Below are 19,413 nucleotides of genomic sequence, written 5' to 3'. Positions count from 1 at the left end.
TGCCCAGGGGAGCCTCCTCACAAGGGCCAGGTCCCCAGGTCATGAGGAGATGGAATCTAAGTGGAGACGACAGGCCCTGAGGGAAGGCCCTAGGTGAGTGTGCATGTACAGTAGTCAGACAGGACACTCCAGAGTCAGACATGATTAGTGAGTCCTGAGAAGGGCATTTCAGGAAGGCAGTGTGAGAATCCACTGAGAATATGACCCTACCTGAGAAAGAACCATCCCTGACTCCTGCATTTTCCTCTTCTGGGCTTCTTCATCCATGAGTCTTCACAGTTCTATCATGAAAGTTAAAAACACACTCTTTAATGCTTAGAGTCAACACATCCCTTTCCTGAGCCTCAACCACACACACACAGGGAAGCCCTCACTGTGTGGAACAGACAGTCCTCTGTGGCCACTGTCTCAGGAGGGACTCAGGACAGTCAATTCCCACATAGAGTCCAACATGGGACTTTCCCACAATTTCCTTGGATCACACTCCCCTCCTGGCGAGGCCTCATGTACACAGTGGCAGGGGCCACCTCTGCTGACCCCAAGATGCCCTTCAGGTCACACAGCAGGCCCTGGTCCAGCTCCACTCAGAGCAGAGTGCCCTTCCCTCCCCCAAGGCCTGATCTCAGTCTCAGAAGTGGAGGCTAAGAGCCCTGGTGCTCAATGCAGGATCCAGATCTGAATCATCTGCTGCTCTGTGCACATTCCTGGGGCAAGGCCCCACACAGGATCCTGAGGAACATGTCTGATGGGGAGAACCGACTATCCAGAGTATGTGTATACATACCATACACCCTGTGACCATGTGACACGTGTACACTGTAAAATATTTATCACAAACCACTAATGAACACATCCATCACCTCCAAATTCCCATGTTCTGAGTGTGGTGAAAACACTGACGATGTACTCTCCTGACAAATTCCCAGCATGCAGTAACAGAACAGGATTAACTACGGTCAGCATGCTGCGCATACCTCCCCAGGACACATTCATTTTACAACTCAAAATCTGTACCGTTTGACCAACATCTCCCCATCTTCCCCTCCTCCCAGCCCCAGATGACCACCATCCTATGCTCTTGTACTAGTGAGTTTCATTTTTTTTTTCACATTCCATATAATGGAAGGACATACCAGTCTTTCCCTGTCTGTCTTAATTCACTTACCATGATATTCTCTACATTCATCCAAGTTGTCCCAAGTGAGACACATCTCCATAACTGTTTACAAGAAAGTTGCTATTGAACGAACAAATCTTTATCCCAAGCTATAAAAATAATTAAATGTAAAGAAAGCAGAAAGCCAAAAGTAAAACCATCACAAAGAACATGTTTAAAGTTCCTTGAAAAGGCATCATGTAGTAAGAGTCAGTCCAGTTCTTGTCCCATTTCTTCTCTCTTCATCTCTACTCTCACCAGGAATAGGGAAGGGGGTGACCCACAGCTGAGAGAATCAAGTCACTGCCACAGCCCCCACCTCAACAGGCTCTACACATGGATGATCTTTGAATACAAATTATTACAAAATACACATGCCTCACAGACAGAAGTTTTGCAATTCTCATTCTTATCTGTATAATTTAAAGAAGCAAGATTTGCATTACATTTTAAAGCCAAAAATCAATGCATAACGACTTAATAATTCTTACCCAACTGACTCAGCACTCTTCTGGATCTAGTCCCCACCATTACCTGCACACTAGCTGTTTCCACTCCATTTGGTTGATCTGTTTCCCTACTTCTTTCTCTGTCTCTCTTTCTCTGCTCTCCTGCTGTGCCTGTCCTCCTCTCTACTTCTTCCCTGCCTCCCATCCCACCTCTCTCTGCCATCTGTTCACCTTCAAGTTGTTTTCTCTCAGCCTCCCTGGTGATCCTCAACCTCCCTGCATTTCTGCCTTTCTTTTTCCACCTCTGCCCGCCCTTCCTCCCAACTCTCTGGCACTCCCAAGTGGTTATGCTTCCTTTCAGCTCGCTTTTTTTCTCAGCTCCTCCAATCTCTAGAAGTCCCCTTTCTCTCCCGGCCGGATATTGTGGCTCTGGTCCCAACTCTTGTATCCCCTTTGCACGCTGTCTGTGTAAACTGCCTCTCCACTGTCGCCCTCTTTGGGACCCCTGATTTACAGACGCTCTCCCTTGAAGGCTATAGAAGAGAGCGGCAGAGGATGAGATGGTTGGATACCATCCTTGGACTCAACGGACATGGATTTGAGAAAACTCTGGGAGATACAAGACTCACAGAGTCGGAAAGAACAACCACACCTCCCTATGTTGCTCACCTTTAACGCTCCGGAGATCCTGCTTTTCTTTAAATTTCTCTCCTTTCCTCACCCGCTCCCTTCAAGGCTCATTCTCTTTCATGAAGCTGTCTTTCAAGTTCCTCACAATCCTCTTCACTGCCATCGCTTGTCCCACATGCTATTCTCAATTTTCCAGTTCTCTAGGAGTCGCTGTCTCTGCTTCTTCTGATCCCACCTTCCGCCCACTATTAACAGGGTAGGAGACTGAATAAGAAAGGCCCTCCCGCAAGAGCCAAATTCCAGCGGGTGGTATTTGGGGCCGAAGAACCATGGGCGTCACGTGGCTGGTTCAGGTCACCTCCCCCTACCAGGGATCAGGGGAAAGGTCACTCTGAAGCGCAGAAGGACCGGCCTGAGGAGACCTGAGAACAGAGGGGCTGGGGGAAAAGGGGTCTCAGAGCGGGGCGGGCTCCCCAGAATCCCAGGACAGGGGAGAGAACGCAGCCTCTCCGGGAGCAGGGCGGCCGGCGAGGTCTCCAGGGCCCGAGGAGAGGCTGAAGAACGTGGAGCGAATAAACCACCTCGCCTAATAGAATTGTATGTAGTGCAGAAAGGATAGAGGGGTCCGTGAGGTCAGTAAACAGCGTTAAGCCAGAAAAAGTGCGAAACGCAGGGTTTCAGTGTTCCAAAAGCAGGAACCGGCTTCAGTGCGGACTTTAAACCAAAAGGCAGGCGCCCCTTCGCCGCTTACGGAGATGTTCGAATTTGCTGAGCGTGGTGGGGCGGGAGCGGGGATTTAGGGTCAGTACCACCCTCAGAGCCGGGGTACAAAGAAAGGAGACTGCGAGAGGCAGGTTTGACTCCAAGGACAGAAACTCACGCTGCGCTGGGACCTCCACTCGCCGCTCTCCGCTTCCGCGTGTGTCAGGGTGCCGCACGCGCAGAAACATAGCTGGACGGCCTGCAAGCAGGGCCTGGCCGTCCTGGAGTAGGTGGTACAGAGAAGCCTGACCAGCGGGACCTTTGGAATGTGAGGCGGAACCCCATGAGCAGAGGGGCGGGCCGTCTTGGATTGGCAGGAGGGGCGGGGCGGAGCGTTCAGGCGCGTCTGACAGGGCAACTCAGCCGGCGGGGCTGGGAGATTCGGCATGGCGCGCCCGGGCGGAGCACCGGCGCGGCGTGGCACGTTGAGGAGGGGCGACTCGGCGCAGGGGGGCAAAGCGTCCTGGCGCAGGGGGCAGTTCAGTTCAGTTCAGTACAGTCTCTCAGTTGTGTCCGACTCTTTGCGACCCCATGAACCGCAGCATGCCAGGTAACCCTGTCTATCACCAACTCCCGGAGTCCACCCAAACCCATGTCCATTGAGTCGGTCATGCCATACAACCATCTCATCCTCGGACGTCCCCTTCTCCTCCTGCCCTCAATCCTTCCCAGCATGAGAGTCTTTTCGAATGAGTCAGCTCTTCACATGAGGTGGCCAAAGTACTGGAGTTTCAGCTTTAGCATCATTCCCTCCAAAGAAATTCCAGGGATGATCTCCTTCAGAATGGACTGGTTGGATCTTCTTGCAGTCCAAGTGATTCTCAAGAGTCTTCTCCAACACCACAGTTCAAAAGCATCAATTCTTCGGCGCTCAGCTTTCTTCACAGTCCAACTCTCACATCCATACATGACCACAGGAAAAACCATAGCCTTGACTAGATGGACCTTTGTTGGCAAAGTAATGTCTCTGCTTTTCAATATGCTATCTAGGTTAGTCATAACTTTCTTTCAAAGGAGTAAGTGTCTTTTAATTTCATGGCTGCAGTCACCATCTGCAGTGATTTTGGAGCCCCCAAAAATGAAGTCTGACACTGTTTCCACTGTTTCTCCATCTATTTGCCATGAAGTGATAGAACTGGATGCCATGATCTTCGTTTTCTGAATGTTGAGCATTAAGCCAACTTTTTCACTCTCCACTTTCACCAAGAGGCTTTTTAGTTCCTCTTCACTTTCTGCCATAAGAGTGGTGTCATCTGCATATCTGAGGTTATCATATTTCTCCCGGCAATCTTGAGTCCAGCTTGTGTTTCTTCCAGTCCAGTGTTTCTCATGATGTACCCTGCCTAGAAGTTAAATAAGCAGGGTGACAATATACAGCCTTGACATACTCCTTTTCCTATTTGGAACCAGTCTGTTGTTCCATGTCCAGTTCTAACTATTGCTTTCTGACCTGCATACAGATTTCTCAAGAGGCAGGTCAGGTGTTCTGGTATTCCCATCTCTTTCAGAATTTTCCACAGTTGATTGTGATCCACACAGTCAAAGGCTTTGGCATAGTCAATAAAGCAGAAATAGATGTTTTTCTTGAACTCTCTTGCTTTTTCCACGATCCAGCGGATGTTGGCAATTTGATCTCTGGTTCCTCTGCCTTTTCTAAAACCAGGTTGAACATCAGGAAGTTCATGGTTCATGTATTGCTGAAGCCTGGCTTGGAGAATTTTGAGCATTACTTTACTAGCATGTGAGGTGAGTGCAATTGTGCGGTAGTTTGAGCATTCTTTGGCATTGCCTTTCTTTGGAACTGGAATGAAAACTGACCTTTTTGCAGTCCTGTGGCCACTGCTGAGTTTTCCAAATTTGCTGGCATATTGAGTGCAGCACTTTCACAGCATCATCTTTCAGGATTTGATACAGCTCAACTGGAATTCCATCACCTCCACTAGCTTTGTTCATAGTGATGCTTTCTAAGGCCCACCTGACTTCACATTCCAGGATGTCTGGCTCTAGATTAGTGATCACATCATCATGATTATCTGGGTCGTTTCTTGCCACCTCTTCTTAATATCTTCTGCCTCTGTTAGGTCCAGACTATTTCTGTCCTTTATTGAGCCCATCATTGCATGAATTTTTCCCTTGGTATCTCTAATGTTCTTCAAGAGATCTCTAGTCTTTCCCATTCTGTTCTTTTCTCTATTTCTTTGCATTGATCACTGAAGAAGGCTTTCTTATCTCTTCTTGCTCTTCTTTGGAACTCTGCATTCAGATGCTTATATCTTTCCTTTTCTCCTTTGCTTTTTGCTTCTTTTCTTTTCACAGCTGTTTGTAAGGCCTCCCCCGACAGCCATTTTGGTTTTTTACATTTCTTTTCCATGGGGATTGTCTTGATCCCCATATCTTGTACAATGTCACGAACCTCATTCCATAGTTCATCAGGCACTCTATTTATCAGATCTAGGCCGTTAAATCTATTTCTCACTTCCACTGTAAAATCATAAGGGATTTGATTTAGGTCATACCTGAATGGTCTAGTGGTTTTCCCTACTTTCTTCAATTTAAGTCTGAATTTGGTAATGAGTTCATGATCTGAGCCACAGTCAGCTCCTGGTCTTGTTTTTGTTGACTGTACAGAGCTTCTCCATCTTTAGCTGCAAAGAATAGAATCAATGTGATTTTGGTGTTGACCATCTGGTGATGTCCATATGTAGAGTCTTCTCTTGTGTTGTTGGAAGAGGGTGTTTGCTAGGACCAGTGCATTGTCTTGGCAAAACTCTATTAGTCTTTGCCCTGCTTCATTCTGCATTCCAAGGCCAAATTTGCCTGTTCCTCCTGGTGTTTCTTGACTTCCTATTTTTGCATTCCAGTTCCCTGTAATGAAAATGACATCTTTTTTGGGTGTTAGTGCTAAAAGGTCTTGTAGGTCTTCATAGAACCATTCAACTTCAGCTTCTTCAGCATTACTGGTTGGGGCATAGACTTGGATAACTGTGATATTGAATGATTTGCCTTGGAGATGAACAGAGATCATTCGGTCGTTATTGAGACTGCATCCAAGTAGTGCATTTTGGACTCTTTTGTTGACCATGATGGCTACTCCATTTCTTCTGAGGGATTCCTGCCTGCAGGAGTAGATATAATGGTCATCTGAGTTAAATTCACCCATTCCAGTCCATTTTAGTTTGCTGATTCCTAGAATGTTGACGTTCACTCTTGCCATCTCTTGTTTGACCACTTCCAATTTGTCTTGATTCATGGACCTGGCATTCCAGGTTCCTATGCAATATTGCTCTTTACAGCATCGGACCTTGCTTCTGTCACCAGTCACATCCACAACTGGGCATTGTTTTTGCTTTGGCTCCATCCCTTCATTCTTTTTGGAGTTATTTCTCCACTGATCTCCAGTAGAATATTGGGTAGCTACTGACCTGGGTAGTTCCTCTTTTGGTATCCTATCATTTTGCCTTTTCATACTGTTTATGGGGTTCTGAAGGCAATAATACTGAAGTGGTTTGCCATTCCCTTCTCCAGACTGCCCTAAGAAGGCTAATGAAAAACTTCAAAGAATCTGCTCTTGCTGCCATAGAGGAATGCATTGGGACAAAGACTGTAAATCTAAATTTGATATTGAAGGAAAACCTATTCTAGGAAACTCCAAAGAGTCCCCCCACCCCTACCCCACCCCCCCCAGGTCCCCTACAACAAAAACCAGGGGGACTTCTTTTTCCTCAAACCCTCAACATCCAGCAGTATTGCCGTCAATATATCACCCCTGAATGATTTTTCCCTTTACCCTCAAGCAGTCCCTTCCAGAGAACCTACCGGACTTTTTGGACCCCTGCCCCCACAAAACTTTGGTCTTTTACTTGGCCAATCTACTTTGACATCTAAAGGAATTACTGTTCACCCTGGAGTGATTGACTCAGATTATAAAGGAGAGATTTAAATGCTGATGTCATCTCAGATTCTTTGGCAATTCAAAAAGGGGGACAAAATTGCTCAATTACTTCTTTTGCCTTACATTTCTATTAACTCCTCTAATAACATACAGACAAGCAGATTCGGCAGATCAAAAATAATCCTTATGCACATCATTGGTATCTCAATATGCCTGGCCACATATAAATATCAAAATTAATGGTACAAGATTTTTTGGTCTCCTCGGCACTGGATCTGATATTATTATTATTTCCAAACACTTATGGCCCCAAACCTGGCCTATACAAAAAAATCTCTTGCCAAATTTCAGGAATTTCTCAAACCAAAGTACAAGAAATTTATCAAAATATTCAAATCTACCCATATGAAGGACCAAAAGGCCAGCCTGCAACATTAAGACCTTATGTGATAGATGCACCCCGTTAATCTAATAGGAAGGGACTTACTTATGAAATGGCAAACTCAGATATACATTCCACGTTTTTCCTAGGGGTCACTGCTCATTTAACAAACAAGCAATGATTAAAATAACTTGGAAGAGTGACGAGCCTATTTGCACAGAACAATGGCCCCTTACGAAAGAAAAATTACAGGCTACTAAAGAACTTATAGACAGACAATTAGAATCAAAACATATTGAGGAATCTTACTCTCCTTGGAACTCTCCTATTTTTGTTATAAGAAAGAACTCTAACAAATGACATCTCTTAACAGACCTTAGAAAAGTTAATGCATCTATGAAACCCATGGGTGCACTACAACCAGGCATCCCATCCCCTACTACTATTCCTCAAAATTGGCACATTATTATTGGCACTGATTTACAAGACTGATTTTTAAATATACCTTTACACCCTTTAGACTGAGATGCTCTTTCTCTCTCCCTTTTCCTAATCACATCGGGCCTCATAAAAGATTTCAATAGACTGTGTTACCTCAACGTATACTTAACAGTCCTACTATTTGTCAAATTTTTGTGGTCAAGGCTTTACATCCAATGTGACAGCAATTCCCTCATGCATATATCATTAATAATATACTGTAACTACAAAAAGGAGAAGTGATATTTTTGACACTGAATGGCCATGATATTCATTCTTTAGACTCCAGAAAAAAACTGATTCAAATAAAATCTTTTTTGAAATTGCAAAACCGGTTCTTCTTACATGTGCAGGTAGGAAAATGTTAACTTGTTAAAATACTTTTTTGGAGCTCCAATTCTGCCTGGGAAACAAAAACAGGCCTAAGAAGAAACCTAAAGTTAACTTTTATCATGTCCTTGGGATACACAGCCCACTCTATCTGGGACTCCAGCCATAAACAAATTGGTATAACTCAGGAAACAGAAAAAAACATTGGTGAAGGGTTTTCATTTGTTGGGCTAATGTTTGTTGCTAAATCTCCATATTCCCTGTCCTTATAATGAATATAACTAGTATATAGGAGAAATAAGTATAAACCTTTAAGATTAATCATGTTAACCTTAGGTTAAATAAATTCCTTTCTTGATTGTAACTCACTACACCCTCACCCTGTAGGAATGCAACTTTATTTGGGGGGTGGTGCCTGGTTTAAGAAAAAACACCCTTGGAAAAAATCAGTTTTTTGGTGATCAGAAAGAAAGGATCATAAAATGTAAGTAGGCCTCATGGCCAGAAGATGATGTAAAACCCCTAAGACCTTTTTTTATACATTTATATGAAGCACCTGATCTTGATAAAGGTCAGGACTGCTGACCCCGTGTGACTTTAAAAATTTCCATTTGTCTCTATGTATAACAAAAGGTATATAACCAAACCTGAAAATAAAGAAAACGGATCAGTTTCTGGAAAGACTGATTCCCCTGTGTTGTTCTTTCTTGTTCTCTGTTTTTCTGGCTAAATTATTCAGCCTCTTTTTCGCCACTAAATTTTCTACTACACTATCCGTTTCTAATCTCTCTATATATCTGTAATTAAATAAGTTTTTTCCTAGAACGCTGATTCCATCTCCCCTTCGAATTACCCTGGATCCACCGGGGCTGGACCCCAGCATTTTAAAAACTTACTGCAAGGAGATATCTTGACACGAGCAGAAAAACATTTCGAGGAATTGAAGGACTCTTCTCTTCCTCTGCCCATTTGGTACCAAGACAGGTTGAATAAACAAAGGAAATCTGGGAAATTAATGTTATAGAAAGAAGGGTATGCTTGTATTTCCCCACATGGATCCAATGAGCTCACACGGCTTCCTCTTTGGAAGATCCGACCTAAGGGGGCCCCCGGCCTTCAACATAGAAACAAGACAACAAAAACCCCAGGAGGAAGATATTTCAATACAGGCCATGGTGGCTCTAAAGATCTCCAGAAAGCACAGCCCTTGACGGCATCAACCTTAGGATCTCTGGTCTTGGGGAACAAATAAAAACCCTTACTAATCAAGCTGAAAATCCACTTTTTCAATAGAGAATGCTTCGGAGTCCTGAAAATATTTTTGTTGCCCTACTTGCTTTGCTTGCTTGCACCTCCCCCCCCCCCCCACTCAAGCTGAACTAATCAATCACACTGGGCTCACATACCCAAACCCCCTTTACTTCAGGTTGTAGAATGGACAGAGAAAGGACCAATAGTATTAACCAATGACTCCATACATATACTTTCTCTCTGGGGCCTTAAAGGGCCCTCACACCCTGAAGAAGGGAAACTAATATCTCTCTAGGTTATGAAGTCCTTCCTTTGTGTATGGGCCCAGCACAATTATGCATAAATGTTAGCAGACAAACTTGGCCTCCAAAAGAGGACTTTCATATGTTGCTTACATTATTTACTGCCCTTTCTTTGTCCGTGAACCATGTTTATACTACTGAAACGTTAGGGAGAGTCAGGGAAAGAACAAAGAACACTATGCAAAGCGTTTACTAATAAGAACTTTAAATATACACCAGTTCGTGGGGACAAGCATCAGGCCAAATCAGGAAAATTGATGTTTGTGGCTAATCATACAATTGTCGATTGGGGACCCCATGGTATGTGGTTATCTAACTGCTCAGATGATATTAACAGCACTGCGTGTGATTATGCTTCTCAAGTAGCATAGAAGGTTAGTAACACTATAATGCAAAATTACCATGACAAAGGACTTCTTGGGTGGTTTGACGGTGGAATGGCACCCACCTCGTCCTCGAATAGTCCTCGATAACCAGATTGGGCCTGAACAATGGGACACCTGGAATCTTGCTGCGAGCACCCAGCACCGAAGACTTAGGACTTGGACTGGACATTTCACAGGGACTAATCCTAGTTACAGAAACTATTTCTTTCGTTATACTCAATCATATTTCATACAAGCTTGTGTTCCCCTTCCTTTTGTTCTTGCTATAGGAAGTTTACAATTCAATAAGACTTTGCGTTCTGTAACTTGTATAAATTGCAAATTATGTACTTAACTGTTTCCTTAAGAAATGAATCTCTTTTGATTCTCCAATCTCGACGTAGTCTGGGGGTACCAATAAATCTCCAGCGGCCCTGGGAAAAAGGCCCCATAGCTGGACTTGCTTCCCGGTTACTTACTAAACTGCTCCAGTGATCTACACGATTCATTGGATGGCTGATTCTTGGCATTTGGGGATTAATAGCTATTTGCACCACTGCTGCCGTCACTGGCACTGCTTTACAAACCTCAATTCAAACACATGATTTTATCCAAAATTGGACTAAAGATGCTTATACTATGTGGGCCACTCAGGCTCAGATAGATGAGCATATTCAAGATGAAATACAGGAACTAAAATCAGTCATCAAATGGGTTGGAGATCAATTAATAGATGTACAAAAACAGGTGATGCTAAAATGTGATTGGAATTGTACTCAATTTTGTATTACACCTGTTCAATTCAATGATAGTACCTACAACTGGGAACAAATCAAATTTCATTTATAAAGCATACATGATAATGCCTCTCTGAATGTACAATTATTACGAAAAGAAATCTTTGAAATCTTTTCTAAAAATCTGCCCTCTTCCACTAATTTGGAACAACCAGCTGATCAATTATCTGGGTTAGACCCACGTAGATGGTTTCAAAGCATTACTCACAGCCCTGGGTCTGGAACTGTAATTTTGGTGATTGTCTTGACAATTATATTTGTTGTTCACCGCTGCCTTCATGCAAAATTGTTAGAACTAAACAAACTCAAATGGTCAGAACCCTTTTTACAAATAAGTGGGAACTGTCAGGGAATGTTTAACAGGAGGATTCCAACGTGCTGTTCCTCATAAATCCTCTGTTCCTTATCAGTTTCTGTTGTCAGAAACCAGTGGAACAGCAAACCGCTCCCAGGACTGAGGTCATAGGATGAGACAGGCTTGAAACGCCTTCAGTAAACATTCTCCTTATGACACAAGTGCTTAGTCTTGATCCTCTTTTTTGAGATATGGACCGTCTCCTGACCCTGTGACCATTATTAATCCCTTGTTCCCTTGGTAATGGTTGCTGTCCATTTGGTTTTCTGATTTTTATCGAAAGAAATTTCGTGTACAACAGCCTATATATACTCACAGACAGATCATTAAAGCACCTTTGCTCCATCAGAGCTTGCATGCCCGTGTCTTTCTCTCTTTCACTTTCTTATCAGGTTCCAGTCCATTAAAGGACTCCAACAGATTCCAACGCAATATACTCTTTAATCCCATAACTACTGTTAATACAGCTTTATTTGCTTAAAATTTTTAAACTTGCCACAAGGGGATACTTTGACAAAGCAGAAACACATTTTGAGGCATTGAAGGATACTTCCCTTCCTCTGCCCATTTGGTATTAAGGCGGGTTGACTAAACAATGCAAATCTGGAAAATTAATATTACAGGGAAAGGGGTATGCTTGGATTTTTCCAGATGGACCCAACGAATGAGTTGGCTCCCTCTTTGGAAGATCCGCTCCAGGGGAGCCACCAGCATTCAAGATACAGAAGAAACAGTGAAATCCCCAAGAGGAGGAGTTTCCAGTACAAGCCATGGCGACTTGAAAATTTCCAAGAGACACTGCACTCGAGGTCATTGACCTTATGATTTCCCCACTTGGGGACAGATAAATACCCTTACCAATCAAGCTGGAAATCTGGTTTCTCAACAGAGAATGCCTCAGAATCCTAAAAATATTTTTGTCGCTATGCTTGCTTTTGCTTCCCCCACTCAGGCTGACTTGATTAATCACACTTATTGGCTTATATACCTAACCCCCCTTTATTGCAGGTTGTAGAATGGACAGATATAGGACCAGCTGTATCCACTAATGACTCAGTACATATGCCTCCTCCTTGGAGCTTGGAGGGGCCCTCTCATCCTGAGGATGAAGGAAGATTAACATTCCTCTAGGCTATAAAATCCTTCCTTTATGCATGGGCCCAGCAGAATCATGTATTAATGTTAGTCGACAAACGTGGGTTTTCATCCAGTCTCCAAAAAAGAACTTCCACACATTGTTTAGACTGTTAACTACCCTGTCCTTTTATGAGAACCATGTCAATACTACCAAAACTCTAGGACAAGGACAAAACTTGGAATGTAAGGGGTTTACTTGTAAGGATTTTAAATATACTCCTGTTTATTGAGATAGATGTCAAGCCAAATCATGGAAATTCATGTTTGTGGCCAAATACACCATTGTTGATTGGGAACCCTATGGTATGTGGTTATCTAACCTCTCAGATAATATTAACAGTACTATGTGTGATTATGTTACTCAAGTAACATGGAAGATTACCAACAGCTCAATGGAACACTTCCATGACAAAGGACTCCTTGGCTGGCTTGATGGTGGAATGGCACCTCCTTGCCCTCAAACTGTCCTCAATAGGCAAACTGGGCCTGAACAATGGGACATCTGGAAACTTGCTACAAATATGAAAACTTGGAGCTTGGACTGGATATTTCACAGGGACCAGTCATAGTCATAACTATTCCTTCCATTATAATCATTCATATTTTATACAAGCTTGCGTTCCCCTTCCTTTTGTCTTTGCCATAGGAAACTTACAATTTAATAAGACTTTATGTTCTGTGACTTGTATCGATTACAAATTGTATACTTGTCTTAATTCCTCTATTTCTCTAAAAAATCGAATCCCTTTTGATTCTTTGATCTCGACATAGTCTGTGGTTGCCAGCAGACCTCCAATGACCCTGGAAAGAGGATCCCATGGCAAGATTTACCTCCCAGTTACTCACGAAATTACTCTGACGATCTAAGTGATTAATTAGATGCTTGATTCTTGGCATTTTGGGGTTAACAGCCATTTGCACCACTGCCGCTGTCACACACTGTTTACAAACTTCAATTCAAACACGAAACTTTATTCAAAATTGGATTAAAGATGCTCATACTATATGGGTCACTCAGGGTCAGAAAGATGAAACAGTTCAAGATAAAATTCAGGAATCAAAAAACAGCCATCCAATGGGTTGGAGATCAATTAATAGATTTACAAAAACAAGTATTATTAAATTGTGATTGGAATTCTACTCAATTTTGTATCACTCCTTTTCGGTTCAGTGCTTACAATTGGGAAAAAATCAAATTTCATTTGCAAGATGTGCATAATAATGCTTCCTTAAATGTACAATTGTTGCAAAAGGAAATCCTTGAAACCTTCTATAAGAGTCTACCCTCTTCCAACAATTTGGAAACCATAACTGAAGAGCTAAGCTGATCAATTATCTGGGCTAGACCCTCGAAGATGGTTTCAAGGCATTACACATAGTATTCGATCTGGAACTATAATGCTGATAGTTATCCTGGTGATAACTGTAACATACCAATGCCTTTCAACTAAAATTGTTCAAACTAAACAAACTCACTTGCTCAGGGCCTTTTTCACAAAAGTGTCTACAGTCATCCCCAATTATGAAAAAGTAAAAAGGGGGGAACTGTCAGGGGATATCCAACTTTGAAGGATCCAACATGACAATTTCTTCTTTTGTGTGCCGATTCTCAAGGACTCTATTCTTTATCAGTTCCTGGAAAACAGGAATGAGCAGAGCTGCATGAAGTTCTCAGGACTGAGGTCATGAGAAAGAGCATCTGCTTGGATTCCCTTCAGTGACCTTTTACTTGAAGGTAATCTATTCAGTTATGCCCCTCTTCCTCAGGATATGGAATGTTTTCTGGCAATTTCAAGACTGTTATTTGCTTCGCTTTCTTTTTTCTCAATGTTTTTACTGCCTAAAGCTGCCTTGTATAAAGATATATAAACATGCGTTTTTGCAAATAAAGCACCCTTGTTTCACTCGAGACTTGGGTCCCCTGCTTCCTTCTTCTCGTTGACTCCATTCCTCAGGTCCCGGTCTACGAAGACCATGACAGCTCTGTCTTCAATTTCCACAAATAAGAGTAACTCTTCTTTAATCATGGATACAACAGATATTTCTATCCAATGGAGAACATGACCCTATTTCTATGCATTGTTCCTAGCACACCATCAGTCCCTGGTAACTGTCCCTCTCCTCCTATGCAAAGCTCAGGCCTTTTAACATCTTGCCGACTCTGTTCGTCAGTTGGTAGAACATTATGTTTTATAACAGGCTGGACTATGTACGGAAGGGCTTCGTGATCCTACTGACCATGATGAGTCATGTCCTAGCTTTACATTATTTTCTCCCCTCCCTGTTGCTAATTCACACACACTATTGAATTTTGTAATTCAGACTGTGTGTTTGTCCAGGGAACATGGATATGAATGAATTGTATCTAATGAAGTCAGTCCCTTCATCTCATTGATTCCTTTCCAGAGACCATCGTGAAACACATGTAGCAAATGCATTTGATCAATGTATTACCAAAGCCAAGCTCTGAGAGCTCACCACACAACAGGCCAATAAACTGAGAGACTATTTGTTGGGAAAAGAATAGTGACTTTATTCAGAAAGCCAGGACACCAAAAAGATGGCGGACTACTGTCCCAAAGAATCGTATTTGCTGAGGTAGAATTCGGGTTTCTTTTACACGAAAAGATCTCTATAGCTTCTCTTCAAATATGGACTGACTGCAGTTGCTGAGTACCTGAACTAAAGTCATCAGAGAATGCATAGAGTGAAAAAGGTAAAGGATTTGCCACAACCACTGAGTCTGGGAAGTATGGCCCCACTATGTTCCTATCTTGTGACTTTTGGGTAAGATCCTTGCCACACACATTACACGGCTGTGTGCTTTCTCCAGGATAAATAGTCTGATGCTACTGGTGAGATGAGAGGATAGGGGTTTTCTTTTTTGTTTTTGTTTTTTTAACATTTGTGAAATTGGTGAGCAATCTTTCTAGAATGAATTCATGTTCTAAAGACCTGACTAATAAATACATATATATCAGGCTTCTATCCAGTATAAATTTTCTCATGAAGCCTAAGATGTTGCCACACTCACGATATTTGTATAGTTTCTCAGGAGGATGTATTCTCTGAGCAACAGTAGTGTGTGAATTTTGAACTTTGACATTTGAAGACTTCTACCATATACCACATTCACATGAGTTTCCCTCATGTATGGATTTTCTGATGTTTAGTGAGTGCTGAGACCTGAATAAAGGATTTTCCACACTCAAAACATTTGAAAGCTTTCTCTATATGTATTTTCTGATGTTTTTTAAGGTTCGCATTTTGACTGAAGAACTTGCCACACTCATTACATCTGAAAGGGCTCTCTCCAGTATGAATTCTCCAGTGAAGTTGAAGATGTGATTTTTGACCGAAGACTTTTCCACACTTATCACACTTGTAAGGTTTCTCACCAGTATGAACTGTCTGATGCCTTAAAAGGGTTGACTTTAGACGAAAGGCCTTGGCACACTCATCACATTTGTAAGGTTTCTCTCCAGTATGAACTGTCTGATGCCTTAAAAGGGTTGACTTTAGACGAAAGGCCCTGGCACATTCATCACATTTGTAAGTTTTCTCTCCAGTATGAACTGTCTGATGCCTTAAAAGGGTTGACTTTAGACGAAAGGCCTTGCCACACTCATCACATTTGTAAGGTTTCTCTCCAGTATGAACCGTCTGATGACTTAAAAGGGTTGACTTTTCACGAAAGGCCTTGCCACACTTATCACATTTATAAGGTTTCTCACCAGTATGAACTGTCTGATGCCTTAAAAGGGTTGACTTTAGACGAAAGGCCATGCCACACTCATCACATTTGTAAGGTTTTTCTCCAGTATGAACTGTCTGATGTCGAGCAAGCCTTGAATTTCGGCTGAAGACTTTGTCACATATATCACATTTAAATAATTTCTTTCCTCTATGAATGTTCTTAGGTCTCCTGAGGTATGAGCTGTCAGTAAAGGCCTTGCCACACTCATCACAAGGTTTCTCTCCAGTATGAACTGTCTGATTCCTTAAAAGGGTTGAATTTTGGCTAAAGACTTTGTCACATATATCACATTTAAATAATTTCTTTCCTGTATGACTTTTCTTATGTTTCCTGAGGTATGAGCTGTGAGCAAAGGCCTTGCCACACTCATCACATTTGTAAGGTTTTTCTCCAGTATGAACTGTCTGATGACTTAAAAGGGTTGAATTTCGGCTGAAGACTTTGTCACATATGTCACATTTAAATAATTTCTTTCCTGTATGACTTTTCTTATGTCTCCTGAGGCATGAGCTGGCAGCAAAGGCCTTGCCACACTCATCACATTTGTAAGGTTTCTCTCCAGTATGAACTGTCTGATGACTTAAGAGGTTTGACTTTACACGAAAGGCCTTGCCACACTCATCACATCTGTAACGTTTCTCTCCAGTATGAATTGTCTGATGACTTAAAAGGCTTGACTTTAGACGAAAGGCCTTGCCACACTCGTCACATTTGTAAGGTTTCTCTCCAGTATGAACTGTCTGATGACTTAAAAGGCTTGACTTTACACAAAAGCCCTTGCCACATGCATCACATTTGTAAGGTTTCTCTCCAGTATGAACTGTCTGATGACTTAAAAGGGTTAACTTTACACAAAAGGCCATGCCACACTCATCACATTTGTAAGGTTTTTCTCCAGTATGAAATGTCTGATGTCTTAAAAAGGTTGACTTTACATGAAAGGCCATGCCACACTCATCACATTTGTAAGGTTTCTCTCCAGTATGAACTGTCTGATGCCTTAAAAGGGTTGACTTATCACAAAAGGCCGTGCCACACTTATCACATTTGTAAGGTTTCTCTCCAGTATGAACTGTCTTATGCCTTAAAAGAGTTGACTTTACACGAAAGGCCATGCCACACTCATCACATTTGTAAGGTTTCTCTCCAGTATGAACTGTCCGATGACTTAAAAGGCTTGACTTCAGACGAAAGGCCTTGAAACACTCATCACATTTGTAAGGTTTTTCTCCAGTATGAACTGTCTGATGCCTTAAAAGTGTTGACTTTAGACAAAAGGCCTTGCCACACTCGTCACATTTGTAAGGTTTCTCTCCAGTATGAACTGTCTGATGACTTAAAAGGGTTAACTTTACATGAAAGGCCATGCCACACTCATCACATTTGTAAGGTTTTTCTCCAGTATGAACTGTCTGATGACTTAAAAGGCTTGACTTTACACGAAAGGCTATGCCACACTCATCACATTTGTAAGGTTTCTCTCCACTATGAATTCTCTGATGAATTAAAAGGGTTGACTTTACACGAAAGGCCTTGCCACACTCATCACATTTGTAAGGTTTCTCTCCAGTATGAATTGTCTGATGACTTAAAAGGGTTGACTTTACACGAAAGGCCTTGCCACACTCATCACATTTGTAAGGTTTCTCTCCAGTATGAACTGTCTGATGACTTAAAAGGGTTAACTTTACACGAAAGGCCATGCCACATTCATCACATTTGTAAGGTTTTTCTCCAGTATGAACTGTCTGATGACTTAAAAGGCTTGACTTTACACGAAAGGCCATGCCACACTCATCACATTTGTAACGTTTCTCTCCACTATGAACTGTCTGATGACTTAAAACGCTTGACTTTACACGAAAGGCCTTGCCACATTCATCACATTTGTAAGGTTTCTCTCCAGTATGAATTGTCTGATGAATTAAAAGGGTTGACTTTACACGAAAGGCCTTACCACACTCATCACATTTGTAGGGTTTCTCTCCAGAATGAACAGTCTGATGACTTAAAAGGGTTGACTTTACACGAAAGGCCTTGCCACACTCATCACATTTGTAAGGTTTCTCACCAGTATGGACTGTCTGATGGCTTAAAAGGGTTAACTTTACACAAAAGGCCTTGTCACACTCATCACATTTGTAAGGTTTCTCTCCAGTATGAACCTTCTGATAACCAGCAAGGTTCGAATTTTTGCTGAAGACTTTGTCACATATATCACATTTAAATAATTTCTTTCCTGTATGAATTTTCTTATATCTCCTGAGGTGTGAGCTGTGAGTAAAGGCCTTGCCTCGCTCATCACATTTGTAAGGTTTCCCTCTAGTATGAACTGCCTGATGATTTAAAAGGATTGACTTTATATGAAAGGCCTTGCCACACTCATCACATTTGTAAGGTTTTTCCCTCTGTGCTTTGACATCTTGTGTTATTCCTGAAGGATTCATAAAATCATTCCCATATATATTAGAAACACTGGTTTGAACACAAGGAGGAATTCTTTGAACTGGTGAAAATGAGAAACTGTTGTTGACAGAATTCTTAACTTCATTATATTCAGAAATTATTCCACCAATTTGAAATATCTGCAGTTTATTCTGAAAGTTAAATCCAAACCTCTTTCCAAAGGGCTTCATGCCTCCATCCTTTCTATCATGCGAATCTCTTCCATCAGGCACATTTCCATTAAGGCTTACAGGTGAGCCTTTATAATTTATTTTGTCATCTCTCCCCTGACACTCAAAGTCACACATGTTCTCCTGACTTTCCCAAAGATGAACATGTTTGATTTCACAGCTTTCAGGGCTTCCCAGCATCAATGTTTGGAATGTTTCTGGTTTATCATTGTTCGCTGTGGGTTGTAAATGCTTGATCACATGTGTAGGAGAGATATCTACAAGATGAAAAGAATCATAGGTATTCTGCTCACAATAATTCAAAAATAAATGTTTCATGTTGAATATATATTACACCAAAAGTAATACTTACATCAAGTTATGAAACACCACAATGACCACCTTAAGTGTTTAGAAACATTAAAGGAATAGAATCCTTAACTTAAGAAAGCATAACATAAATTCACCGTTACAGTAGCCTAGTTTTAAAAACCATATGACAAACACACTCACATTGGACAATCTTATGCCAAGTCTCAAGAACAAAGTGTTTTTCTACCAGGACCAATAGGAACATATTGCTAGGAGCCAGCACGAGGAGTTCTGCTGTGGCAAAGGTCATGAGGTTAAGGGGTCCGAGAGGCAAAGGGAAGTCCAGCCTTAAGGGAGCCTCGCTGGATTTTCTCAAGCATTTACCCACAAAAACCAGAGTCTGCCTGCCGTACTGCATTATGCTTTTCACTTATGCTTCTG

General features: G+C 42.0%; 2 protein-coding genes across 4 annotated transcripts in view; both read right to left on the bottom strand.

Annotated features, from left to right (window-relative positions):
- The window catches only part of LOC114118023 (zinc finger protein 347-like), a 107,859-nt gene that overhangs the window by 50,963 nt on the left and 37,483 nt on the right, over positions 1-19,413 (bottom strand). The gene's annotated exons all lie outside the window — the stretch shown is intronic.
- LOC105605808 (zinc finger protein 665-like) overlaps positions 14,797-19,413 on the bottom strand; it is a 35,386-nt gene continuing 30,769 nt past the window's right edge. For 2 of the 3 annotated variants that reach the window (XM_060398855.1, XM_060398856.1), the window contains one exon: positions 14,797-18,938. In XM_060398855.1, coding sequence (XP_060254838.1) covers positions 15,436-18,938 — 3,503 coding nt within the window. In that variant the 3' untranslated portion in view covers positions 14,797-15,435. The remainder of the gene's footprint in view (positions 18,939-19,413) is intronic. The other variant, XM_060398857.1, reaches the window with a different exon arrangement.

Source organism: Ovis aries, chromosome 14 (genome assembly GCF_016772045.2).
Source record: "Ovis aries strain OAR_USU_Benz2616 breed Rambouillet chromosome 14, ARS-UI_Ramb_v3.0, whole genome shotgun sequence".
Taxonomy (NCBI): Eukaryota; Metazoa; Chordata; class Mammalia; order Artiodactyla; family Bovidae; genus Ovis; species Ovis aries.
Note: the sequence above shows the minus strand (reverse complement) of the source record. Positions and strands in the feature narration are given on the sequence as shown.